Raw genomic sequence first — 25864 nt, forward strand, 5'->3', positions numbered from 1 at the left:
CTGCTCTGCAATCCCTGAGATTCCCGGTTGATCACTCCCTACTTTGGGGTCCACTATGAGCAGGGCCGCGGTTTGTTCCATGGGTCGACAATGAGAACTGTTGGAACAAAGATAGAAACACTCAAGGTTGTTCCAACTGCAGAAGCAAACACTCACTTCGCCAGAGGCACAACCTTGACAAGCTCAATCTCCGGGGCACAACAAAAAGCGTTGGATTCTTAAAGTCGCGTGTGGGAAATGCAGGGCAGGCTCTGCTCTCCCTATTTCTCACTCGGAGTCTTCAAGACCATGTCTGGATGAGACCACGACCATCATGTCATCACCGATTCCGAAAACCGAGTCTCAGGCATCTGTGCAAGTCTACGAGATGTCCTCTCTTTACGCGGGCTCACAGCGCGAACTTCTTCCGACTCCACAGAAGCATGGGCACCCGCGACAATGGGGTAAGACACGAAAGATGTATGATACTTGTCTTATCATCTTTCTGGAATTCTTCACGTATGTACAAACGTCTCTGTATTATCACAAGCGTACTGACTCGGTGGCTTTTAGTACCATGGTTAGCACTGCAGGAGTAAGTCTGGCCTGACACAGTTTGGCATACGATGAATACTCACTCCTCATCAGGCGCCGATCTCTGAACATCTCCACCGGGAATCAGGTCTCAGCTCAGTTGCCGCAACTGCTTCACTGGTCTCAACCTATCTCGTCGGTCAAGCAATTGGAGGAGTTGTCACTCCCCCATGGTCGGAATCTTTTGGCCGTAAGAAGCTTTACGTCATCAGCACGATCCTCTATAGCATTTCATGCGTCGTGGTGGGAGCCATGCCCACTATCCCTGTCATCATCGTCGGACGCCTTGTGGCGGGCCTCCTGTCTTCTGTCCCGACGGTGATTGCTGTGGGTAGCATTGAAGATATGTGGGATACACAAGCGAGAGTGTGGTGGGTGTTCACATGGGCATTGGTTGCCAACATCGGTATTTTGTTAGGGCCAGTGTTCGGCGGCTTGATAATTGAATCCCTCCACTGGTGAGTCATATGCGACCCATGAGTACATGAGGCGAAGAAGGACTGACACCTTTCTAGGAAATGGATCTTCTTCACGTCGGCCATTGTAACTGGAGTTGCAGCGGTGCTCTTGTGCTTGATCAAAGAGTCGCGACCATCAGTTGCCTTGGCCAAGATCGAAGCTTCCGAAACTGGTGTCCGCCCAAACATGCGCGAAAAGCTCGACCTTGTTCGCCCCGTAAGGCTTTTCTTTACTGAACCCATCGTGTTCATGGTTGCGATCCTGAGCGCAATTACCTTCGGACTTATTTACCTCTTCACGGAGGTTCTGCCGATGGTCTACCTTCATCTCGACTTCCAACATGGCTGGAAGAACATTCCCTTTCTAGCACTTGGAATCGGCATGGTCTTGAGCGTTTTCACGAGGGTTTATGACTCCCGCCTACTCGCCAAGAAGACTGCAGCCTGTCTTCCGATCACACCGGAATCAAAATGCATCGGCTTTGTCATTGGAGCACCTTTACTGGCTGGAGGTCTCTGGCTGTTTGCGTGGACGATCCCACCACAGGTTGTGTCCGTCCACTGGATCTTCCCAACACTGGCTCTTGTTCCAATTGGCTACGCTGTCAATGAATTCGACCACGTCTTAGCCGGTTACCTCACCGACTGCTACGAGACTTACGCAGCTAGCGGGTTCGCGGCTCTAGCACTTACACGGTCATTATGTTGCGCTACATTCCCGCTGTTTGGTCGGATCATGTTTGACTCTCTCGACTTCAACATTGCCACGACCATATTTGCTGGCTTAGCTACTGTGATCTGCGTGGTTCCTCCGTTGATGATCAAGTATGGAGGATGGCTGCGGAGGAGGAGTCCGTTGGCAGCCAAGTAAATAAGGGTTGATTGTGGTATGACTGCGCTAGGTGAAGCTTCATGCCCTCAGGCGTGCCGATAGAATTCATGACATGAAAAGTGAAAGTTTCTTAATGATTTATCATACACGCATTTTACCACTTTCTCACTTCCTTACTTAACAGTCGTCATTGCTCGAAACCACTGAATCACGAAATCTTGAGGTTCTCAAGACTATGAACATTTCAGGAAACATCAAGGGTCAGGATCGTAACCAAGACCAAGACTGTATCACGCTTGAAATTCTTGAAGTGGGTTTCTCATCAGCCTTTTGACATTTGCGAATCAGGGTTCCTTACTACAGATTCGAACACGGCATCTTTCATCTTTTACAAGTTCTGCGAGACATTTTATCTTGCGGCGTAGAGTTCGAAGAGTTGGTTCAATGAACGCACTGGAAATTCGGCTGACACCATGCAAACGACGACACTTGTTGCTGTCACCTTCAAAATGTGGCCCGGAAGCAACCCGGGTTTAATGAATACACGTATTCGAGATGTGGGCGATTTCTGAAGCGAGTATGATTGGCTCGGCACTCACCGAATACACGTATTTACAAAATAGGAAAGTGGGTTTCGGTGTGAAGCCGTCAGCTTTGGTCACGATCTGCACCTGGCACGCATTGAAATTTGTGCACAGCATCTAGCGCGGGGGCATAAGACGTTGAGCATGATGGCTCAGCTGTGGCTATGGCGGCTATTTTATGATACCAAGGTCTTTACAAATAGGCTATCTACCAGAATATTTCCTTTCTCGTGACCCCCAACATCCAACAAGCGCGTCCTGGCCACGAAGCGACCCTCACATCGGCTTGTGCATTTTCAGGACCACGCCCGCCGCGACTTCAATCCTCCCCGCAACGCCAAGAACCTCTAACACCGGCCATGAATGATCGAACCACGTATCGACGCTCCCACAAAAAATCTCGCAATGGATGTGCCGAGTGTAAACGACGTCACATGAAGGTACGCTCAAGTAGCGTGCTTGATACCCGGCCCAACTCCATGCTGACGGAACGGCTCTAGTGCGACGAGACCTGGCCCAGGTGCGCCAACTGCGTTACTGTAGGCCGAAGATGTGTTTTCCCATTATCTGCCGATCCAGACTTATTGAGCACGCCGATGAGAAGGGATGAAAATCTTGCTGGCTCATCCGGGGCGACAACGCCGAATGCCGATACGAGTTCCGGGTCACCATCAGGACGCAGCCCTGCGGTCATTTCAGCCCCGGACTTGACCCACCTCACCAACGGAGACAACATTTTCGGCCAGCTAGAGTCAGATGTGGCCATCAACATGGTTCACATGAAACTGTTGATTCACTTCTCTCTCCGCATGGCCATCCCAGAACTTGATGAGCATCTTATTGAGCTGGGCACTCGCTTAACTGTGAAGACTGGTGCTGAGGTGCCATATCTTCTTCACGAAGCGCTCTCATTATCTGCACGCCATCTTTCAATGACAGTATCGGAGAAAAGTTCCGAATACCTCAATCTCGCTGTACAGCTACAGAACCGAGCTATATTGCTGTTCAACTCCGAAAAGGTTCGCGTTGACGAAACCACATGCGTCCCAATGATACTCTTCTCCTCCATCCTTGGCCGCCACCTTTGCATGGACGCTCTCGCATTTCGGAGTGCATCCTTAGGTCCGTTCTTGGACTGCTACGTCAACTTTGTTCGGGTCCACAGGGGGGTCAAAGTCATCGTCAACCGGGGCTGGCCGCTACTCAAAGACTCAGAGCTCTGCCCCTTAGTTGCCTGGGGCATGGGGCTTGGCCGCTTGCGAAGTCGAGGACACGATTGCGACGATATCCTGAGGCTCTTGGATTCCTACGAGGATATATCTCCCGACTGTTTGGAAGCATGTCACAGAGCTATCGAGTTCGTTCAGATTGCCGTGGATGATTTGCAAGTTCGGATGTTTACCCGAGGTAAACACCTGTACCAAATCGTGTTCTCGTGGTCTTTATTGGTTCCAGAGGCGTTCTCTGAGATGCTGGTACAACGAAAGCCTGTAGCGATAGCTATTTTGGCACACTATGCTGCTCTTCTACACTTGGCTAGAGACCTATGGCAGATTGGCGATTCAGGCGCCTACCTCCTAAACGTCATTTCGAAATACCTTGGGTCAGAATGGGACGAATGGCTGGCATGGCCCAGAAGCATTGTTCTCTCGGAAGATATGGAAGTTGACATTCCGTTAAGACCATCGATCCCAGTATAAAATAACGTCAAGAAACAAATTCCAACACCATATCATGGTCGTCCTGTCAATAAACACACACAAGTGACAACCCAGATGTCCAAGATTTGCGCAAGTTATACGTCTCAAAAATAGTCAGATATGGCCCTCTCGCAAAATTCGATCAGTGCGGCTTCCTGCCCTGTCCCCCCTTCCTCCTTGGTTTTCACCGCATTGATGATGTCTGCGCGAGGGTTTGGGTGAAATCGACCCCATGGCTCAACCCACCGCCCTCCATCCTCGAGCGTAATGTCTGGCGAAAAGCCAGCCCAGAGGTTTGTGTAAGCTCCGAATCGAGGATGATACAGCAGGGGCGAGACCAAAGCCCCGACACCCCAGTGGAAGTGACAAAGAAGTGGGGTCCTCAGGTTTCCCGGATTCAGGACCAAACTGATAATGCCGCGAGTCCCCAGCTCTTTGGCAAAATGGTCTGCTAGAAACCAGTTGCCTGTCTTTGAGAGGGCGTAGTTGACCTGCTGGTCATTTGTCGGCGCGAGAAGTTTGTTCACATCTATCCCGCCATCTGGTGCGCCGAGTTGCGTGGCGATTGAAGTGGTGAATAAGACACGGACCGATCCATTTGTTTCAGCGGCACTGGCTGTTGAGATGAGGACCGGACTTAGAAGCTTCGTGAGAAAGTAGGGCCCGAGGCAGTTGGTTGCGAGCTGTATTTCATGACCTTGCGCTGATACCCAGCCGGCGGGAGGGTTAGAGACCCCAGCGTTATTGAAAAGCCCATCGAGGCGTTCCTCTTCAGCCAAGAACTTCTCGGCTGCAGCCTTGATACTAACAAAATCATCGAGAGCCACTTTCAAGAATCGCAAGCCGCCCACGATTGAATCTGTCGTCGTATCTTTCTCAATGGCAGAGATGGCGTCGCGCGCCTTGGCTTCATCTCGGCCTGCAATGTAGACAGTACCGCCACGTTGCCATATCATGCGGCTCAGCTCAAATCCAACCCCAGAATAGCCTCCTGTGACAATGAAAACTCGACCTGCTTGATTTGGTACATCGGTCTCCACGAACGTGGGAGACGGAGGGAAGAACATCGAAATCGCGTTGCCCATGTTGAATTGATCCTTCGTTAGTGAGTACCCGAAGTCCTTCTCGGAAGATAAACAGTAACCTACCTCTTATCGACGACTGTCAGAGCTAGACTATTGCACGGTTCTGCGCGGCTGATGGGAAGAAGTGTATGAAATCAATATGAAGATTCAAAGGATAATGCAAGGGAGGAAGCGTCAGTAGCTGAATACTGATGACGTCGAAGGCGCTAGTCGGGGTACATCGTAGAAATAGTGCACCAACGCCATTTTGAGGGAGTCAAGTTGTCTTGACACGACGAAATAAATAAAGGAGAAGATATTTGAAATTCAATGCAGATATCACCGCGTCTTCCCTTCATGTCATCATATGATCTCAAAGACACACCTCGCCTTGAAGTCATCAGAACATGCCTGGAACTTTCCATCCGTCTTTGTCTCACTTCGCGCCATACCTCCCATGACCAACTTTCTCAGAACATCTTCTGTTTCAATGCAAGCAGACTGACTTCCACAAATATAAACCTTCGCTCTGATGTTCCATAGCTTCATGACGTCCTGGCCGTCGGCCCAGACCCTATCCTGCACATCGCCTTTGAATTCGTTTCCAGCTCCACGAGACAATGAGTACCGCACATCGACGACCCCACTGCTACCAAGTTCTGATACGTAAACCGAATCATCCAAGCTGTGACAGCCAACGAATAGCAAAGCTGGTGCAATGATGTCCCACAGAGCCGGACGTCGGCGTAGCAGCTCAGCTCGATGCATTACAAATCCAACGAAGGGGGCGATACCGATTCCATCACAAATCATGATGAGCGGCGTGCTCAATTCTGTGGGTGGTCGAAAGCGCGTATTGAGTGCTTTCACGCTACATGTTACAGAGTCGCCTGCTCTGAGCTGAGAAAGATAATGTGATGCCATTCCAATCGAGGTGTCGCCGTCCTCGTCACTCAGACCACGGGTCTTGCGGATGGCCAAGGAGAAAATTAGCGAGCATGTCGATGACGTGAGGGGCGATGATGAAATAAAATACGATCGAGGTAGAAGTTCAGGCAATATGGCACTTAGTTGGTGTATTTCGATGATGATACTGGGATATGCTTTGAGGAGCTGTAAAACAGACGGCCTGAGGTGGTTCGGCGCTCCGCAGAAGCTCTTCATGGCTGCCTGGAATGTCGCTCTGTCATGATCGTTGGTGCAACATTGGATCAAACTCTCCAGTTGCTGCTGATTGTCAGCTTTTTTATGGGCGAAAAATCATTTGTAGGAAGATGATTACCTCGAGCGTCGTAGGTTGACACATATCGGCCTCTGAAAATAGGACGGTGCCCCCAGAAATAGCCATGCTATTGCGTACGTTCACCATGCGTTGCTGAAAATCTTCACCAACCTGTTGAATATTTGGTGGGATTATCTTCAGAATGTCGCCCATTTCGTACGTTGATCCTTCGGGCAGCTCAAGATCAATGCGATACTTCGTCTCGGTGCCCCCGCTCGCCAGAAGCTTAACATCCTTGACACGAGCTTGAATTGTATCATTCGTATTCGGTGTGTCTTGTTCGAAGTCTTCTTTCGTCGGAGGCACTTGCGGTGTTCCACGGGTGTACGCGGTCGCCACGAATTCAGCACCGGATGGCCCGGAGGCCCTTCGACTCGAATATTTGCAGACATTAACAGTTGTCTCAGGTCCCGCTACCCTCATCACTGGTGTATATCACTTGTTCGGCGTTCTTGAACTTCAATTTTTGAGGAATATTGCGACTGGGTGAAAGACGTACGTAGGAGCGAAGAAAATGTGAGGTGTTTCGTGGGTGCCTCATTGGAAGGCGAAGCTGTGAGCATCTAATACTTGAGAAAGCTGCATCTCGGTCTCGGTCCCAGAGCACGACATCAAAAGTATCCAGAAAGGATGCCACCCTAGTCGTGTATTGGTCATGTCCTGATGAGACGAGAGCAGCGGTAGTGGTTAATTTCTTGGCCATGGGCCTAGTACAAAACAGAGTTTGAACAAATGTAACGGACTGGGGATAACCGCAATCACCGCGGATCCCGTGGAAGTAGGTAGGTGAACATTATTTCATATCAGCTTATTGATTGAATTTTGAGAGGGGCGATAGTAGCCTTTCAACCATGCATCCTTTTATTCATACATGATTCCCTTTCCTCAAATGAGAAACCTCAATCGATTCAACTCCCCAGAGCATGTACCATAGACGAACGCCTAATTATCCAAATCTCAAGACACAAGACAAGCTAGAATCAAACAAGACCAAAGCATGTGCAATTCCATACCCTTAGCCTGGGTTCCCGTTCAAAGGACTGGTATCTTCATAGAGTCCTGGCATAGACTGCGAACTGATTGGAAGACCCCAATCAGCCATCTGCAAAAACCCCGCAGAAAACCAGTCATGCCCGCCAAGTGAGATATTCCCCCAATCGCCGCCAAATTCGAGGCCGGGAGGTACGCGAGGCGAGGACGTCGAAGGGATTCCGAGACTACTTGTGGCATCCGTAGCGAGTATTTGCGGGCAGGGGATCGTCGTTGTTGCCGGCATCTGGCTGCAGGGTCCTGGCGGGCACCCCAAAACCACAGACGAGGCGACTTCGTACAAAACCTTGATGATATGGTACGAAGCCACCGTCTGGTAATTCGGGTCATAGCTCTCAAAGAAGTTGATGACCATTTTGATGAGCTCTAGGTCTTGCAAAGCTGTTGTCGAGGTCTTGTTTTCGATGATGTTTACGAATAGAATGTCGACGCTCCAGGCAACCTGATACAATAGATAACTACCCAAATAAGCACAGGACCTAAAAGAAGACGGTGATTTACTCACATAGTGAATGGATGCTGCAATTGCTGATGCTTCAGCAAGGCGATTGCGGCCCTCGCGGCGTTGACGCACAAGGCAACACTAGGTCGCAGACCATCGTCATCTTCGTCGAGAAGCGGCAACCGGAAAGCCGCAGAGTGAATAGCGACAACCAGTTGAAAATACATGAAATTCAATACAGTGAGACTCATAACCTTGGTGTAATCAGCATCCAGCAAGTCCATTTGCGGCTCAGGGCGGATCAATTCAGGAATAGTCTGCCACCAATCCTGCAACTCCGCATCTAGATGTGCGATTGTAGACTCCAAGGTGGCAGCCGACATTATTTCGCCACTCTGAGAGTAGAGTTTGGAATATATATGCCCTTGGATCTGCGACAGGCGAACCTGCTGATGGAAGTAACTGAGCGTAACATCGCCGGGATAGTAGTACACTCCGTATCCGTCCGCTGGAAACTCCTCAGGAAGCTCCAGGAGGAAGTCATCGCTGATAAGAGGTGGTTTGCCGATACGAAGCATAAGGTCATGATCGAGGACATAGGCTTGCCAGAATAGGCGGCGGCGATGCAGGACATCGGCAGGATGACCCAGCACTTTGTTTGGGTGGTCTGGATTATGATACCCAGCAAGGAGGATAAACTGAGTTGCAAGGGCAAGTATTGAGACTGCAATGTGATTTTCAGCCGAGAATATAAAATAGTAAACCTGTGTTAAGTCAGTATGACTGCAAGGTAAGAAATGATGAGACGTAGATATTACTAGCGAGAGAAGGGACCCAATAGTCATGGGATTTGGCGTCTGTAGAATGGCATTCGGAATTAGAGCGAGAGCGTTGTTGAGATAATGCTTGTGCTCGGGATTGTCGCTATTCCAGTCGCGCCTCCGCAGTTCATGCATGATGATGACGTTCAGGGCCAGTTCCCATCCTGGCTCATCACAGGGTTGGCCGTACATGTAAGCATTCACCGCTGCGCGAACTTTAGACTCCTGTAGGAGTCTTATGCCGTTGTTAAGTGTCCGCATGTACTCTAGGAGACATTGGTCAGTTATGTGGGCCACGTTGCGCAAGTGGAAGAAACATTACCGTTGACGCAGAATATGACAATGTCATTTGGGGGGAATGGGTAATCCCTAGGGGAAGAAGAAAAGTCGAGGCTTCTTTTCGGAGCGAAGCTCCTTACTTGTTGCAGAAGATTACGCACTGCATCTGAATAACGAGTATCGCCAACCAAGGTGTCGATCTTGGCAATGCCCTCGGCTGAGAACAACGAGCATGATCCTAAATAACGCGGCAGTGAGCCTCAGCGCTCTTGCGATGTCAAGACGGGAAACATACCAGCAGTCCCAACAGTACCCTCGGATGCTCCTGCATAATAGGGCTTCGCAGTTCTTGGTGAGCTCGAAGCCGGTGATGGTGGATACGAAGCTGGCGAGACTTGAGTTGAAATTGTCGATGCGGTGAGGGCCGGCTGAGGCGGGTTTGTGTTGGATGAGGACTCTTCAGGTGTCAAAACTTGTGGACCTTTCTTAGCAACAGTTGCTTTCTTCTTGGGCGCACTAGGTTCCTTAGGTTCCTTAGGCTCTTTCGGTTCTTGTAACTCCTCGACCAGACGCTCCATCTGCGCAAGCCTAGTGACGATATTCTCGTAGAGCCTACATGATGACGTCAGTGACCTTGAACCTCAGAATTCTCACAAAACTCCAATAACCAGGTCAGCGGATATGCATACTTCTTTTCGCCTCGCCGGATACTCTTCTTCCTCTCCGGCCAAACACACTCGCCGCCATATTTCTCGCATCCCGAGCATACCGGTCTTCTGTGGTCGCACTTGACCTACGACGGTGACATAGTCAGCATCTTACGCCACGGAAGACCGCGACACACCATAATCAGCGCAGAGACATAAATCCACAACAGTTCCAGCAACAAACCTTTCGGGTCCTGCATGCTGTACAAGAAAGCGACAAGGCCTTTGACGCCGACCGTTGGGCTTCCGACGTGGACTGCATCGTATTTCGGCCGGGGAGCGGAAGACAGAGTACCGAATCACACAGCCAAGCGCTCAAGACCAACTGCTATGGAGAACAAAGAAGGGCCGGTCACGCACGGCAGGAGCAGAGAGCGGCGGCGCGGGATATGAGACAGTACGGCGTTTGTCCGGAGGTGCCGGGCGTACCAGTTAGGCCGAACCGCGGTTTCTCGCGTTCGGCGCCCCCCCGGTCTCGGACTACTTTTATCTCCAATGTCCGACGCTAAGACGGGCTTTGTGACCACAAATGGAATTGGGTTTCGGCTTTGATGTGAATGTGAGACCGTTTGCTGGCCCGCGCTCGGCCGTGAACCTTCGTATTGGTCGTTATCTTTTAGTAATTATTGGTTTATCCCGCCGGCTTCAAAGTCTACTCTGCACGCCCTAAGGAATTGCTTGATGTCAATGATGATTCACTCGGATCCAGAATTGCAGTTGACTCATCGGCAAGAATCTTGTCGAAGACTTGGATGAAATATTCGGTTGTCGGACGCGAGTCATGGTCTTGGGAGCTTGGCAAATGAAGATTTTGCTCCTGGTTGTTCAGGGAGCACGCTGCGTGAAGTGGGGCAACATTCCGTGGCAATATTCCGTGATATCGCTTCAAATTTGGTGAATTCCTGCAATGGCACTCTCTGTCTTTGAAAAGCGAAAGTGAAACCCCAGATTTATCTTATCAGCACCAGTGCTAAAATTCTGCTATTTTTCTGTCCTTGAATTTTCAAACGGTATGTTCTACTAACGTGAACAACAGAAAAGCTACTACTTCCCAGCGGCTACCGTCCGACTTCTGTAATTTTAGAAAAGAGTTGAGAAAAGCATGTGACGATGCGATCGCGAATCGTCTGAACTATGATGAGAGCAGTCACAAATGATGCCTTGCATGTTCCAACACGTCTTGGAATAAAGCGATGTACCATGTAAGACCGAAGCTGTCACTTACAAATGAATTCTGAATTCTCCGCAAGATCATCAACATGTTTCATGTTTCTCATCACAACTGAGAATGCCATCAATGAAATGTGCAAGTGTGAGAAATAGTTCAGACTTTACACAATTAATGTGCTTTCGAAGATGAGTGAGAGGGGTGGTCACTGGTTGACAACAGCGTTGACAGCAATGAAACTTCCGATCTTATCGTGTCGCGTTTGCTACAATGTTCCTTCATAATATAAAGAGAATTAGGCCCTATTGACGCCGTGAATTGTTACCAGCGCCGAGAAACGGCATGTCAGATGTCGTGCGCGCATCGTATCTCAGCGGGTATTTTCGACCGAGACGTGCTTGACTCGGATAGATTTCAACACCGACTTACCTATGAGAACGTTATCAAGTCTCCTGCTTAGAGCAGGCCTGGCACCACAACTTGTATGTGCTTTCTGGGAAATAAAACACAAGCTAATCTCCGGCTGGTGTACGCCCTTTCAATTTGCGTACCAAATTCTGTCAAATCTACGTCTCCTTTGTTCGTCCTCGACCTCAAGATGGCTGCTCCAGTGGGAAGCTCGATCTGGCTCGGAGAGGATGGCAAATTATCACGGCGCCAGGTATCTGATACCTACGAGCCAACCGGTGCTGATACACTGGTGCACATCAAATACTCTGGCATCAATCCAGCCGACAAGAAGCACTTCCTCATAGGGCTCCACTCATTTATCGCTGGCTATGAGTTCTCTGGCTTTGTCGTCAAACCCGGGCCCGAATCCCCTTTTCACGTTGGCGATGTGGTCTTCGGTATGAACAGACCTCAACATCAACGGCCAGCGCATCTCGGAGCGCACCAAGACTTCGCAATTGCTGAACCTCAGGCTTTCTTCAAGTTGCCAGAGGGAATGGGTCTTCCAGAAGCTGCCGCGACAGTACTCGTGGCCCAAACTGTCTTCGATGGCCTGCTCAACTGTCTCGAGTTTGGGTTTCCGGCGGCTGGCATTCAGGGAAGCAAACCGACCGACCGTTCGATTCTCATTTGGGGTGGTGCCAGTGGAGTTGGGATGGCAGCGATTCAGATTGCCAAGACGATGGGATTTGGCTCGATCTTTGTTACAGCATCGCCACGCAATCACGACGGGCTTATGGGGCTCGGAGCAACCCAATGCTTTGACTACAGCAACCCCAAAGTTGTAGGCGACATTCAATCAGCAGCCAAGAAGACTGATTCTGGTGATCTTTCTGTTGTATTCGACGCCGTCGTTGCTGGAGCCGATCCCCTGTTACCTCTAGCGGAACGTCCACCTTTCGAAGAAAGCTCTCCTTTCCTCGCCAAACGTTGCTGTGTCGCAGAAGAATCAAGAACCGAGGATCTAAAGCTGGTTTCCGTGCTACCTGTCTCGGACGAACCAGCCTACAAGCACGCCATGTGCTGGAGACCTCACGGTGACAAGAATTTCATAGGAGGGGCTCAGAGCCCCGAGTTTCCGCATCGAGTAAGGGTGGCGATGGACTGGCTGGCCCAACATCATAGAGATTGCTGGCGCATCCCTCGCCTTACAATCGTCAAGGGGGCTCAAGCGGGAATTGGAGCGATGGAAAGGTCTGCTGCAGGAAAAGTCAGTTTCGAGAAGATTGTCCTGGAACACCCTCTTTGAGTACGCTAGAAGCAATTCCAGAAGATTAGGAAAGAATGCAACTTTTCAGATTTGTATATATGCACCAAACGCCCATTTACGATTTCATCATTCGTGATCTTCTATGATGTGCGAGTTCCTTAGGAGCTCATTTTTTTGACTCGATGCTATTCAAAACCATAAAAGCGATCGTGATCCGAAAGTCGGAAAGCGAAGTCGCGAGGTACACAGAGAAGACACAGCTTTGAAATGCCCCACTACTCTGACTGCTTGGCAGCCGGACAGCTAATGTAATTCGGCCGAGATGCGGCGGATGAAATGTCAGCTTGGTAGCGACCGCGGATCGCACGGTCTAATTACTGAATACTGCCGTCAGTTCTGACTCCGCTTAGGCAAAGACTCAGGTCATGATTCTTTCGCTTACATATCAGTGACATTTCACTCCATGCGTTCTGCGATCTCGGATTTACGGATTTATTAGCTTCACATGTGCAGTCATGCAGCCTGCTGACACAACAATGATGGAAATTCACTGACGGACGCTCTGCTCCATAGCGAATGCAACTTTAAGGTTTAAATGTTCAACGATGCATTGATATTGTGAGGCGTGGCGGGCATCCTGCATGTAAAACTCTCGCAGTCAGCGTGTGCTTGTGAACTATCAGCCTATCATCAAGAACAGACCCCTTTTTCAAAAGGAATATCGTATAATATTTTCCTAGATCCATAAATCACGGGCACTCACGAATTAGAGTTGAGAGCTTGGTATTGCTATGAAGAAGATCCGTGTTGTTGGAAGTTACGTTTTTTGGCAATGATCACAATGGAGCAAAGCTCTACAAAGCCACACCGACTAATTCCCGTCATCTGGTCCGATCAGCAGTATTAAGTATTCCAGCCCAAGTTCTTCACCCAATTAACCATTTTAGCCGAAACGTCAGGCGCATTCAAGTGGGTATGACAATTATGACCAGCACCCGGAGAGATCCACGCCTCGCTCAGGTTCCGATCAGCGCTGGCATACGCGGTGTCCAGGGTTTGGGCGGCCAGATTTTGCGGCGTGACACAAGACTGCCCACACACGACGTAGTCGTGCTCTCCGAGGATCACCAGGACTGGTGAGCGATAGCTGTTCGTGACAGTCAAGTTGCCCCAGAAAGAGCTGCTAGGCGGGATGAGCATCTCGCCCATTGACTCAGTCTGCATGTGCCTGACCGTTTGTGAGAGAACTGTTGGTGTCAGCCCGGTCTTGGTTTCTGTCCGTATTTGTGAAGACAACTTACTTTGGGGGTCGAAATTGGGATACTTGAAGAAACAAATGTGAATACCCTCTGCAGACTTGGGCACAAGATAGCCATCAGGTAGATGTTTCAGATGGTCAACATCCTTCGGCGATCCAAGTCCAGTTGCAACCACACTGCCAGCCCCAGCCGCATTCTCGTATGCGTAGCCAGTGTGTATGATGGCGTCAAAGTCGCTAGGGTACTTTGAGATCACCGCTTCAGTTGCCTTGCTCCCGATTGAATGGCCGACTCCGATCACCTTGCTAAATTGGGGACCGAATGAGCCAGAGCGAAGCATGGTAACCAGCTGATGCAGCACCTCCACGGAAGCAGGGGTTTGTACTTCAAGAAGAGGGTCGGGGTGCTCGGAGAGGCCCGTTCCAAGACGGTCATAGCTTAGAGTGACCATGCCAGCCCGGGCAGCTACATCTACGTAGCTGTATCCAGGGGCGAAGTCCCAATAAGTGTGGTCAAGCGTACCACCATGAATGAGGATCTGCACAGCTCTGTCGACACTGCTTGGCAGGCCAGACGAGGGAACGCAGTATTTGACCCAAATTCCGTAAGTCTTCTGGATCAAGGCAGTTCCCTCAGAGAAGTCCAAAATGCGGTTGGGGTCGGTCGTGGTGACGTTGAGAACGAAGTCGGTGACTGTTAAGGAGTCTGTAGTTTTTTCGAAAAGCCATTTCTCGGCCTCAAAACTTATCGGAATTTGTATCTCTCCAGTAACACATGACGCCGCCTCTCCTTTGGAGAGGGTAAAAGCAACGTTCTTGAAGAGGGTGGTGTTGATGTTATGAGACATGGGAGACGCTCCTGCCAAAGCGACAAGGCTTAGAAGGAAGACTTGGGACGAGGGTCGCATCTTGAGCTGATCAAAAGTCTACAGATAAACAGAAGAGTACTTGAATTTTGATAAAAACGATGGAGGTATCACTCTGATTTATCCAACCCAGGAAAATGATGAGGGATCTGTGAAAGGGGGTTTTCGCAGTTGCTACAGCCTAGTTGCAAATGATTCCCCGTCACGACTCCATCTCCCTGAAGGAACTCGGCGAAATGTTTCCCTGTTTTGACAAGAATCTTTCGTCAAAACTGAAATCGTGTTCGTCGCCGCTGCCAAGGGGTCTGCGGAGTGATCATTGTGGCTCCTAATTCATTTGAGCTTGATGCTAAGTTCACGGAATTAGTAATGGAGAAGACATAACGTTGTAAGACCGAGCTGATTTCAATTTGCACGCAAACACCCGTTTACTAAGTAATAATTCAGGGGTTGATGATCAAAGGCTCGGGGCGCGCGGGTACCGGATGCCGAGAAGGACACGGTCTTCGTCCGCAGAGATCCCTTCTGAGTGCTCTCTCGTCCGCCGCTCACCGGATATCTTCACACATAGCTTCTGGCCCTGGACTTTCATCTCAGCACCTTTCATCATTTGACCACGCAAAATTTCTCCGTCAGATGTAGCGCATGGCTAACAAAAGACCAGCAGTTCATTGCTCTTAGCCATTAGCAGCCCAGTAACCAGGATGCGCCGTGCAGCAAGACTTGAAAGCTTGCCAGTTTTCAGTGCAGCACTAAATCCCCTGTGAGAGTCTGACCAAAATTTCGTTTGTGCATGGGATACTCACAGCGCCGTCTTGTTGGTAACTTCCTCCAGGACAGCATGATGCGGTGTACCCAGAGTTGGAGTTGTCAGATCTCAAACATTGCCAAATAAGAGATGGGCTGTTGTTGCAATACGCAGCGGATACTCCGCCCACCAAATAAGTGCTCTCAAGCCCACATGTTAGACCGTCATGAACGATCAAGGCTTTTCGGGTTGATTCTTACGAAGGACAGCAAAGCCGCGAGTTGATAGACCTTCATGGCTGTTTAGGCTATCTGATATGTTGGTCGAGCTTAGAAAGTCAAGCTTAGAAAGTCAAGAAAACTGCCCAGTGACGATGGCCAAGACAGTGGTTCTTATGTCTTCAAAGCTTGTTAACAGCCGCAATCCGGGTGAACAGGGCCCACTTGCCGACTCTTCATGTTATCCATAAGCGGCAATTGATGTGATATTTCATCGACCTGATTCGCGGTGTCAAATTTCCTCCAGAAAGTGAAATAAATGAAAGTGCCTCAGACATGAATCAGTGTGCATTTTTGACCCGTCCGTTCCCATCGGTTATCTCGGGTCGTCGTTGGCCGGCATTCTCCGACCGACTCGTACCTGGCGCTGCTATGCACCCCTCTACTTGAAGACCGGATCTTGCCATAAACTCCGGAACTCCATGAAAGTGGCTTGGAACAGTTGCATCAGTACGAGATGGCCGTCTTGTTCAGAATATTTACCGCAGCTTGGGGTTTGTCACGAATAGTCAGTGCTTCTTTCTGTAAGCAATCGCAGCTGCATCCAAAAGTGTTGCCAAAAGCGAGACGACTGCAGACATTCAATTGCATTTAAGCGAGAATAATAGCATCCATTTTGTCAACGTGTTGTTGCCAACGAACTCCGTAAGCTCGCCATGGATCCGATACCGAGTGTTAGCGACTTTAGCTCTGGCGTTGACAAAAGTATTACGTATGATTGCATGCCTCGATCAAACTTCTTGGGTTTCTTGAAGAATTTGTCTCATTGCTTTCCCATCGGTAGAAAACGCGTCAACTGGCTAGGGTGGCTTGGACAAGCGGCGGCAAGCCGTCAGACATGCGAAAGCACGATTGGGTGTAGAAACAAATCCGAAAGCATCGCAAACACGGAGAAAACCAGGTCAATTTCAACAATAAAGGAAAAGCAAAAGCAAAAGTCAGATTGAAATTGATCACGGATAAATTATATCTACGTTACAATACTCCGACGGAGCCATCCGCGGAACTTTTGAAATGTCCGCATCGCCGATACGCTCTCCACAATCTAAGATGGTAGGTACTCAACGACTGTTCCAGTATCTCTTGACGATTATTTCTGAATTCAAATTCATTTCATCACACTAAATTGATGCTGAGGTTGATATCGTCTAAACTCCCTTGCTGCCTCAAGGTCTGCATCCGTGGTCATAGCACGGAGCCTCTGAAAGGAAACTGGAAACTCCTAGGCACGCCTCAAGAGCTCAAGTTGTGGGTATCATCTTGAAGAGGCGGCTGGCTTCAATCAAATATATTTGCAGCAAGAGATTACAACCCGCGAGGTGTCACAACGATCTTTTTGATTGATGCATGTATCAGAAGCCGAGTCTAGCTTCGTGCACTGTAGTACATACATATAATAACTCATCGTTGGTTTCCCCTAATTTCACGAACTGAATTCCACTCTCTTTCATCATCACTTCGTCCCTAGGACAATGAGTCGACTATACCCTCAGGCAAGGACACATCCTGTCGTTTGTCACCAGCACCGATGCAGTCGTTTAGACGCCCTGGATGTTAACCTGGATGTTGCTGTTTGTGATACAGAACTCACTACCCTTTACGGTGTTGTCGGCGCGGTAGCATGTGTCGAAGATGAGGCCTCCAGTACGGGCAATGTCGTTGCTATACATCAGTCAGCATCTATCCGAGCTGAAACGCGGCTCATGGTATCATTGAATCCCCCGTCATTGGGCCTCAACTTACCAGTTCACAGTATAAGTGCCGGCTTCGGCCTTAGTGCCAACGAGCTCAGCGCCTCCAATGCGGCACATCTGGATGGCGGACTGCGCGACGACGCAGTTGGTGCCAGCAGAACCCTTGCGGGCGAGATCGTTGAGACACGCCGCGGCATCTCCAGACTACAGAGAGAGAAAGTTTTACGTTAGAAACTGATTCGAAAAAGGTTCTAGAAAGGCCGGCTGAATGTTAATCTGAAAGTTCGTACCGGAGCATCCTTCATATCGGCGGGGCACCAAGCTCTCTTGGTAAGACCACCGGCGGAGGAGACAACGCTGGCAGAGTTCGCCGCCGCAACGGCTTGCTCGGGGCTGAGAGCCGTGTCGGGGTTGGCGATGATGTCCTCGACCCATGAGGCGAAAGAGAAGATCGTCTCAGAGGACGCGGCCGGTGCGGCCGTGACGGCGGCAGCCATGGCCAGGGTGACAACAGAGGCGGTGAACTTAACCATTTTGGCTGTTGGAAGTATTAAGAATTAAGGCGGTCTGATGATTTTTGAAGAGTTCTTGGAGTGGTCTGTGGAATAGAGAAGAACTACAACCTGATGAGCGACACGAGTGCATATTTAAATATTTCCCATTCAAGTGAGCACATACGAGATTCCCGATTCTGTTAGATTCAGACAACATTCAGAAGGGACTTTGGTGAAGAAAACTCCATTAACCACACTGGAGTCTATCCACAATATCCGTCTTCACAGCTCGGACTATGTACGTTGTTGACTGAACTGTTCGTATTCGTCCGCTTGAAGGATCAAGTTGAGCGGGCCGACCCACTCCAATCCCTCACGTCAGCCGGCGAGCATGTTAGCCCTGTAGGAAATCACAACTCTAAGTTTGCGAATGTGTCCAATCAGTGGCTACTAATCTGGGTCGAGTATTGAATGGGCATATCGGAACGAGTTGGAATGAACAGGCTGCTATCCATTTAGTCCAAGACCTCCGGCCAGCATGCCACTTCGGCCTGGGCCGGAAGCGGAGCAGCCCTGCAGGGCTTTGGGACTTCGGTTCTCGGCTTCTGCCTAATCAGCGGGTACCGCATGTGCGGTTACATCCAGTCTACAACGTCTACAGACTATACTTATGCATAAATCATTCTCTTGCGGTTGACAGATGTCTCAGATGAGTACTTGAGAAAGGGTTATCGTAAGCTAGTATCGAGGCTGATGATTTATGCTCTTGTACGTTGCTTTCCTTGAAAAAGCTGAATTCAATATCCCTACCTTGTCATCGTAAAGTTTGGGATAGTGGATACCACCAGGCAACAGAATAACGGCATCCACTCCCAGGCTCACCGCAAAACATCATGCGAGATGCGCTGTATCCAAATGATTCTTGAGTTTTGACACTATTTCGTCGGTTGGGATCCGAAATCATTACACTGGGCCTCGCTCAAGTCGGAAGGCAGTCTTCCGTCTCAATACACCTTCAAATGATGAGCCCTTGCCGTCGCAGTTGCTGTTGATGCTGTGAGCTCGTGTTCACCCTTAGAGCTGATTTATTATGAAGAATGCCCGAACAGCAAGTAGGTATTACTATGAGTAAGAACACCACACAACACGGCAATCCATGCGACTGGGATACCAAATATGGTCTCGAGAGGTTCAAGCTCCTACAATCATTTCACCCTTCCAACCCCACACTCGTCCCGGTCCCCATTCCATTGGGTACTTTCGGTACCCGAGCAGCATGCCATCCTACCCTCTCCCTGTTTCGAGGATATACTTCCCGAATATACGGAAACAAAACTCTCGGAATATCAAGCCAAGCTCCGCGTTCGCATTGGTGTCTATTGCCTCAACCTGTAGAATGCAGTCAATGATACAGCATAAGACTCATCAGAGCCCGTACCCACTGAAATGCTGCGTTGCAACCCGTTGCAACGGGTTGAAACATTGTGTCCCTGATGGTTCATGAATAGAAAGATCATCTTCTTAAATACGTGTCAAACAAAGGCATCATAGACGAGCGGAGGCTGATGCTTGAGACCATAACATCGTAGTCAAGTCATCACTAGCACCTTTTCTCACTGACATTCACCAGATCTGGGCCACTTCATGGGGTGTCGAGACGTATATATAATAAAACAATGTGTCTGACGAAAGGCATCTTCTGTCAATTACGCGTTGGCGGATAGTTTTGCGTTTTTAAGCAAGCTATTATCATGCTTGTTCCCAAGCGGCCAGATACAACACGAATAGGGGAGCAAATCTGACAACATCATCGTAGACTCCTACCCGTCACCCGCGAGTCCTGCCCGCTCTCCTTATCTGCCCGTTATTCCCCATGAATCATCAAAGCAGATCAGACTATGCTACACCTCAAAGGTGTCGTCGGTATCTTGCACCACAGCCGGCACAGATCGACTCCGCTCACAGTTGCGTAAAGAAACGGTGCCACGGTCACGCATTCGCTCGGCCTTTAGACAGAGGCCTGGGTAACGGATGCTTTAAATCAACTGCAAGCTCGTTAGGCTGGCTCAACTGTCTGGCAGCAGGTAAAAATGTGTTACATTGCGTGCAACTCAGAGGCGGATAAAAACACCAAGCCGAAAGCCTTCGTCATCATAGCATACGCACCAATGCGGTTGGATGCAACCGAGTCTTGTTGGGCCGGCTGAAAGGTTCAACCTACACGTACAGTCCGCTTTCCAACGGCGTCAGCTTTCCTCCCGGTCTCGCAAAACATCTTTTCCAGTGCTCACCGTCCTTCAACCTTCCCGTACCAAACTTATCTCTTCAGAATAACAGACAGATCATCTTAGGACACTTCCGTGCCGTTCAGACTTACCCTGAATGCATCTTCTCCCACCTTCCTCTTTGTCACTGGAAATCCTCAGATGGAACGGAGCTATTCGCGTATGGCTCAACAATTGGACATCACTGGCTTGGATGAATCACTCTGTTGAATATAGGCTTAAATAGTAATTACGGCAACGTGACAAGACACTAAGGCACCATCGTAGCCTGGGGCAAACATAAAGTCAAGACGCAAAGCCCCTATAGTCGTACCACATGCGACAAAATCATGCGGATGATAGTTGACTGTCGCGGCAGTGAGGAAACAGGGCCGAGCCATAGCTCTCACCCGCGATCCTACGCACATCACTCTCCCTCGTCTTGTGTGACAGCCGACTTGGTCCACTCATCCATCAACGTCGCCGTCTCAACTTTATTCATCAAATACGCCCATCCAAACAGGAGGAAAGCCTCAGTGACCCGTCGAACCGCAGACTCAAACTCACCCAGTCAGGCAGGTATGGTGTATCTTCCCTGTCTCTTTACACCGAGGTGCAGGAGAAAGACTCATTGCTTGGACCCAACTGCATTTGGAGGACCCATTGCTGCTTTTTCAAGACAACAGTTACGAGCGTAGGCGTGATATATATACCACGGGCAAGGCAACAGGCAATGTGCAACCCACAAGCCACTAGAGCATAAGTCAAAGCACCCACTTTCCGGCCACCCCTGCATTCCGGCCACCCCAAAAATGCCGCCCAGCCACCCACTTTCTAGATAACCTCCTACTTCTAACTACTACAACATTTTCTGTTTTTATCCAAACTCCATCATTTTTTCAGGATACCTTTTTGATTACTTAATGGTTCAGTATACCGAAAATGAGATTAACCAAGCCCTTGCCGATATGGCAAATGGCATATCGGCCCGCAATGCCTCCAAGCGATGGGGAGTACCACGATCAACACTTCAAGACCGGACTAAAGGCGCCCAACAGAGAGCAGCTGCCTTTGAGGACCTCCAGCGACTATCCCATACCCAGGAGGCTAAGCTGGCCAGCTGGGTGCAAATCCAGGCTGACCTCGGGCTGCCACCAACCCATCAACAAGTGAAGGACTTCGCCCAGCGCATCCTCCATGCCATGGGGGATACCCAACCCCTAGGCAAGCGATGGATGGATGGATTCCTGCGAAGAAACCCATCTATCAAGGTCCAGAGAAGTCGCTCTATTGATTCCAGGCGTGTTAATGGGGCAACTACTGAGGTTATTAGGCAATGGTTCAAATATCTCGCGATGCCTCGCATCACAGCCATCAAACCAGCTAATCGATATAACATGGATGAGACTGGCATCCTTGAGGGCAAGGGGGATAATGGGCTGGTGCTGGGAAGGGCTGCCACGAAGTCAGTTAGGAAAAAGCAGCCTGGATCACGAGCCTGGGTATCTATCATCGAGTGTATCTCTGCTGTTGGCAAGGCACTGCATCCACTGGTTATATATAAGGGCAAGAAGGTCCAACAGCAGTGGTTTCCTCTAGACCTTGACCCATACAATGGATGGGAATTCACAGCAACAGAAAATGGATGGACTACTGATGATACTGCTGTTGAATGGCTACAAAGAGTCTTCCTCCCTCAGACTAGGCCCTCTCAACCTGACCAGGTCAGACTGCTAATCCTAGATGGGCATGGGAGCCATACGACAACGGATTTTATGTGGGAATGCTATACCAACAACATCCATCTATTATTCCTACCACCACATACCTCCCATGTCCTCCAGCCACTTGATCAGTCAGTCTTCAGCCCTGTCAAGGCAGCCTATCGTAAGGAGCTTAGTTACCTCACCCAGTGGAACGATTCAACTATCATAGGCAAGAGGAACTTCATAACATGCTATCAGAAGGCTCGCCTTGCTGGTCTAACAGAAAGCAATATAAAGAGTGGCTGGAAATACACTGGGTTATGGCCTGTTGCTGCTGCAAAGCCACTTATGAGCTCCCTACTACTACCCAAGGCATCATCAGCATCACTAGCACTATCAACACCACTCAACAAGAAGGCTAAGGGTGCTTATGATGCCCAGAATGCCCAGGATAACGAGGAATGGGTATCTGGTTCCTCTGCTGTTGAGTGGTCTACGCCAAGGAAGATGAAGGACCTTGGCGACCAACTACATCTGTATAGTCAACTGGAACAAAGTATCGCCACACAACGCCAGCTCTTTAGAAAGGTGAAGAAAGGCTTCCAAGAGCAGTCCATGGAGTTGGCTACCGCCCAGCATCAAATACAGCTCCTCCAGGCCCAAGTCAACAATAGCATCACTAGGAAGAGGAAGGCTGTTCACATCGACCCAAACACGAAGTTCGCGACCATTAGCGACGTACGGCAGGCCCAGATTGAGGCTGGCGATGCCCTCGATGATACACATGAATCCAGCGCCTCTGATTACCCTAGTGAGGCCGAAAGCTGTATAATAGTGGCAGAGATACCCAGTCGATAGTTGATTAATAAAGTGGTGGTTGTTATGAATGCATCATTTTTGGGTGGCCGGAATGCAGGGGTGGCCGGAAAGTGGGTGCTTTGACTTATAATCAACTCCCCTGACAATGATTCTCCAGGGGAATGATTATCCGTCGCAGATGCCTGCGTGAACATCGCAGAGCCTCTTAGGGACCACATGGTCGAACGCTCAAAGTGAACCAAACATTCTGTAAGATACACCGACGTAACCCACCCCCAAGAACGCGGACTTCTCCTCCCCGCCCACCCCCCTCCCTCGCCACCGCAATCCAACATCAGCCTCACCCACCGCCCAATCACACCCACCCAACCCATCCAAATCAAGCAGGTACCCTTCCGCTTCCCTTCCACACATTAAAAGCAGGAAGAATGGCCTGCCAATCTGTAGAAAAAAGGGGTCTAGAACCGTAGACCAATGGAAGTACATCAAAATCCCCTCCAGATCCAAGAGACGTTGCCAAGGGCCCAAGTAAGCTCGAAGGATTCGCGCCCGTTCGCTCATGCACGTAGGGTCTTTAGGCCGCTGATCGTCGATTTCATGTCAGTTTACGGAAAGCTTGGCCTTTTGCTTTCCCACCGAATTTAATCAAGGCCGGGTGTCCAGCAAAAGAATCTTACCTCTCTTCTCTCGAATCGTCTGCCCTAGATCGACCCTGTGGACATATTCCCTGGAATCAAAGCCCATCTCGGCATATGCCAGAAGCTCGCCGACAAGAGAAAAGCCCGATGCCATGCATCTCGGGACCAATCTTCCGACGCGGCCCCCCCATCTCCACGACACGTAGAAAACCGGGCCCCTAGATCTCCATGCACCTTTTGCGATCGCGCGGATACTTATCCACAAAATCCCCTTATTTCCGCATCTCGAAAAATCCCCGTTTCCTATTCAACAGAAAAATCTTTCATGCTCCCTCGATCGCGGTGGATTTATGTGGGCTCTGCTCAACCTCGGCTTTGCGTAGCGTGTCTCGGAGGACGACAGTCATGCTCATGCTTCCTCAACCATACAGTGCAAATCGGAGATGTTGATGAGAACGATTATTTGTTTGCCATAAATGTTCGTGTCGTGATATCATTGGTATAATGCCTGATAGCTAGCTCTAACTTAAAACAAATACTTGGTAACAAGATGCTTTTCTGAGAGAAATGTGACTCCTCCTCTTTTGCATAACATTTTTCCACACTCATATATATCCGCTTTCACATGATGATAGATTTTTTTACAGACGGGCAGTCTCCTGGGCCTCCTGGATGATGAACTCGGCGGCCTTCTCGGCGACACCAAGCACGGTGAGCATGGGGTTGATGGTGGGGATGGTGGGGAAGACGCCGGCGTCGCAGATGCGGACCCGCTTGAGGCCCTTGACGTTGAGGCGCTCGTCGACGACGGCGAGCGGGTCCTTGCGGACGTCGCCCATCTTCGTGGTGCCGCAGGGGTGGTAGACGGTGTGGGCGGCGCGGCGAGCGTAGAGGGAGAGCTCCTCGTCGGTGTTGACCTTGGGGCCGGGGGCGACCTCGCGCTTGATCCAGTTCTTGAAGGGGGCCTGCTCGGCGACCTTGCGGGCAGCGCGCATGCCGTAGACGAGCGTGGCGGCGTCGTAGCCCTCCTCGTCGGTGAAGTAGCGGAAGTCAAGGGCGGGCTTGACGTTAGGGTCGGGGGAGGTGAGGAAGAGACGACCGCGGGAGCGGGGGCGGGGGATGTTGGGGGTCATGCAAAAGGCGTAGCCTTCCTTGGGCTCGTCGTAGCCGAGGCGGCCGGTGTTGAGGGTGAAGGGGATCTGGTAGCAGTGCATCATGACATCGGCGATGTCACCGTCGGGGATGCCGTCGGGGTTGAAGAAGGTCTTCTTGCTGCCAGCGTTGGGGGCCTCGCGACGCAGGAAGATACCGGCGTCGGAGTCCATGGTGGTCTTGTTGGGAGGGACGGGCTGGTTGAGCTCCCACATGATGATGGACTCGGGGTGGTCCTGGAGGTTCTCACCGACACCGGGCAGGTCGTGGATGACGGGGATGCCGAGGTCCTGGAGCTGCTGCTTGGGGCCGATACCAGACAGGAGCATGAGGCGGGGGGTGTCAACGGCACCAGCGGTGAGGATGGTCTCCTTCTTGGCGGTGATGGTGCGCTTGGAGCCATCGTTGAGGGTCAGGTTGATACCAGTGACGGTGTCGCCCTTGACGTTGAGCTTGGAAACCCAGGCGTTGGTGAGGATGGTGAGGTTGGGGCGCTTCTCGTCGCCGCGGAGGACGGGGTGGATGTAGGCGACGGAGGCGGAGGAGCGGCGGCCATCATCGGGGTTGTAGGAGATGGAGAAGAAACCGACACCCTGCTTCAGAGCGCCGTCCTGGGCGATGTGCTTGTTGAAGTTGTGGAGGATGGGGATGTCGAGGGCGGAGGAGCAGGAGTTGACCCAGTCAAGGCAGAGCTCGTTCTGGTGGCGGGCGTGGACGGGCTGGACGGTGTTGCGCAGCTTGTCCATGACGCGCATGAAGTCGTGGAAGGTCCAGCCGTGAGCACCCAGCGACTGCCAGATCTTCAAGTCGTACTCGAAGGGCCTGAAGGAGATGAGGGTGTTGTGTGATGAGCAGCCACCCAGGACCTTGGCGCGGGAGTGACGGATGTGAGAGTTGCCTGTGCGCAATTGGTGTGAGCCTTTTTTTGTCCTGACATTCAATCGCTCACGATGGGACGAACCCAGCGCAGAGCTTATCGTGAGATTGCGAGTGGAGGGGGAAGCTTACCCATGGGCTGTTCGGTGGTGCCGTAGTCGTAGTCGAGCTCGCCTCCGAGGAGGTTCAACCACTTGCGCAGGTCAAGGACGCGGTCGTCCATGAAGTCGCTGGGGCCAGCCTCGATCAAGAGGATGCGCTTCTGGGGGAGGGCCTCGGCGAGACGCGACGCGATAACGCAGCCAGCGGTACCGCCGCCAACGACGACATAGTCGTACCTGTCGACGTCGGAGATGGGGAGCTGAGTGGTGGTCATGTTGGCGGAAGGGTAGGATACAATGCGAGGGTATTCAGAACAAGGCGCCCGGCCAGAGTGTGCAGGAGGAGTGAT

At 50.5% G+C, this 25864-nt stretch overlaps 10 protein-coding genes across 10 annotated transcripts; 5 read left to right on the top strand and 5 right to left on the bottom strand.

The window, feature by feature from the left end:
• Window positions 1-313: 313 nt before the first annotated feature.
• sorT (Major facilitator-type transporter sorT) lies at window positions 314-1902 on the top strand (the record flags this gene model as incomplete). Its single annotated transcript, XM_032033363.1, has 4 exons — window positions 314-498; window positions 553-574; window positions 628-1031; window positions 1089-1902. 4 exons carry the CDS (start codon window positions 314-316, stop codon window positions 1900-1902), a joined length of 1425 nt encoding a protein of 474 aa, XP_031887182.1.
• Window positions 1903-2881: 979 nt separating this feature from the next.
• On the top strand, window positions 2882-4147 carry CGGC5_v015820 (uncharacterized protein; the record flags this gene model as incomplete). The annotated part of the gene is made up of 2 exons (XM_032033364.1): window positions 2882-2887; window positions 2948-4147. The coding sequence occupies 2 exons, from the start codon at window positions 2882-2884 to the stop codon at window positions 4145-4147; spliced, it is 1206 nt and encodes a 401-aa protein (XP_031887404.1).
• A 104-nt stretch (window positions 4148-4251) lies between these two features.
• On the bottom strand, window positions 4252-5232 carry CGGC5_v015821 (putative oxidoreductase; the record flags this gene model as incomplete). Its single annotated transcript, XM_032033366.1, has 1 exon — window positions 4252-5232. One exon carries the CDS (start codon window positions 5230-5232, stop codon window positions 4252-4254), a length of 981 nt encoding a protein of 326 aa, XP_031887338.1.
• A 2478-nt stretch (window positions 5233-7710) lies between these two features.
• CGGC5_v015822 (putative transcriptional regulatory protein) lies at window positions 7711-10054 on the bottom strand (the record flags this gene model as incomplete). The annotated part of the gene is made up of 8 exons (XM_066153322.1): window positions 7711-7783; window positions 7825-8001; window positions 8049-8749; window positions 8804-9072; window positions 9129-9323; window positions 9381-9697; window positions 9775-9878; window positions 9977-10054. 8 exons carry the CDS (start codon window positions 10052-10054, stop codon window positions 7711-7713), a joined length of 1914 nt encoding a protein of 637 aa, XP_066007114.1.
• Window positions 10055-11558: 1504 nt separating this feature from the next.
• On the top strand, window positions 11559-12659 carry fsdC-1 (Trans-enoyl reductase fsdC; the record flags this gene model as incomplete). Its single annotated transcript, XM_032033368.1, has 1 exon — window positions 11559-12659. The coding sequence occupies one exon, from the start codon at window positions 11559-11561 to the stop codon at window positions 12657-12659; it is 1101 nt and encodes a 366-aa protein (XP_031887340.1).
• Window positions 12660-13523: 864 nt separating this feature from the next.
• CGGC5_v015824 (uncharacterized protein) lies at window positions 13524-14786 on the bottom strand (the record flags this gene model as incomplete). Its single annotated transcript, XM_032033369.1, has 2 exons — window positions 13524-13867; window positions 13922-14786. The coding sequence occupies 2 exons, from the start codon at window positions 14784-14786 to the stop codon at window positions 13524-13526; spliced, it is 1209 nt and encodes a 402-aa protein (XP_031887341.1).
• Window positions 14787-17308: 2522 nt separating this feature from the next.
• On the bottom strand, window positions 17309-17997 carry CGGC5_v015825 (uncharacterized protein; the record flags this gene model as incomplete). The annotated part of the gene is made up of 3 exons (XM_032033371.1): window positions 17309-17432; window positions 17514-17668; window positions 17755-17997. 3 exons carry the CDS (start codon window positions 17995-17997, stop codon window positions 17309-17311), a joined length of 522 nt encoding a protein of 173 aa, XP_031887335.1.
• Window positions 17998-21190: 3193 nt separating this feature from the next.
• Window positions 21191-21609, top strand: CGGC5_v015826 (uncharacterized protein; the record flags this gene model as incomplete). Its single annotated transcript, XM_066153323.1, has 2 exons — window positions 21191-21493; window positions 21556-21609. The coding sequence occupies 2 exons, from the start codon at window positions 21191-21193 to the stop codon at window positions 21607-21609; spliced, it is 357 nt and encodes a 118-aa protein (XP_066007295.1).
• Window positions 21610-22276: 667 nt separating this feature from the next.
• CGGC5_v015827 (uncharacterized protein) lies at window positions 22277-22786 on the top strand (the record flags this gene model as incomplete). Its single annotated transcript, XM_032033372.1, has 1 exon — window positions 22277-22786. The coding sequence occupies one exon, from the start codon at window positions 22277-22279 to the stop codon at window positions 22784-22786; it is 510 nt and encodes a 169-aa protein (XP_031887336.1).
• Window positions 22787-24026: 1240 nt separating this feature from the next.
• Window positions 24027-25789, bottom strand: codA-1 (Choline oxidase; the record flags this gene model as incomplete). The annotated part of the gene is made up of 2 exons (XM_032033373.1): window positions 24027-25435; window positions 25546-25789. The coding sequence occupies 2 exons, from the start codon at window positions 25787-25789 to the stop codon at window positions 24027-24029; spliced, it is 1653 nt and encodes a 550-aa protein (XP_031887337.1).
• Between the last annotated feature and the right edge of the window lie 75 nt (window positions 25790-25864).

Source organism: Colletotrichum fructicola (genome assembly GCF_000319635.2).
Source record: "Colletotrichum fructicola Nara gc5 chromosome Unknown KSG_Nara_v1_contig10, whole genome shotgun sequence".
NCBI classification, from domain to species: domain Eukaryota; kingdom Fungi; phylum Ascomycota; class Sordariomycetes; order Glomerellales; family Glomerellaceae; genus Colletotrichum; species Colletotrichum fructicola.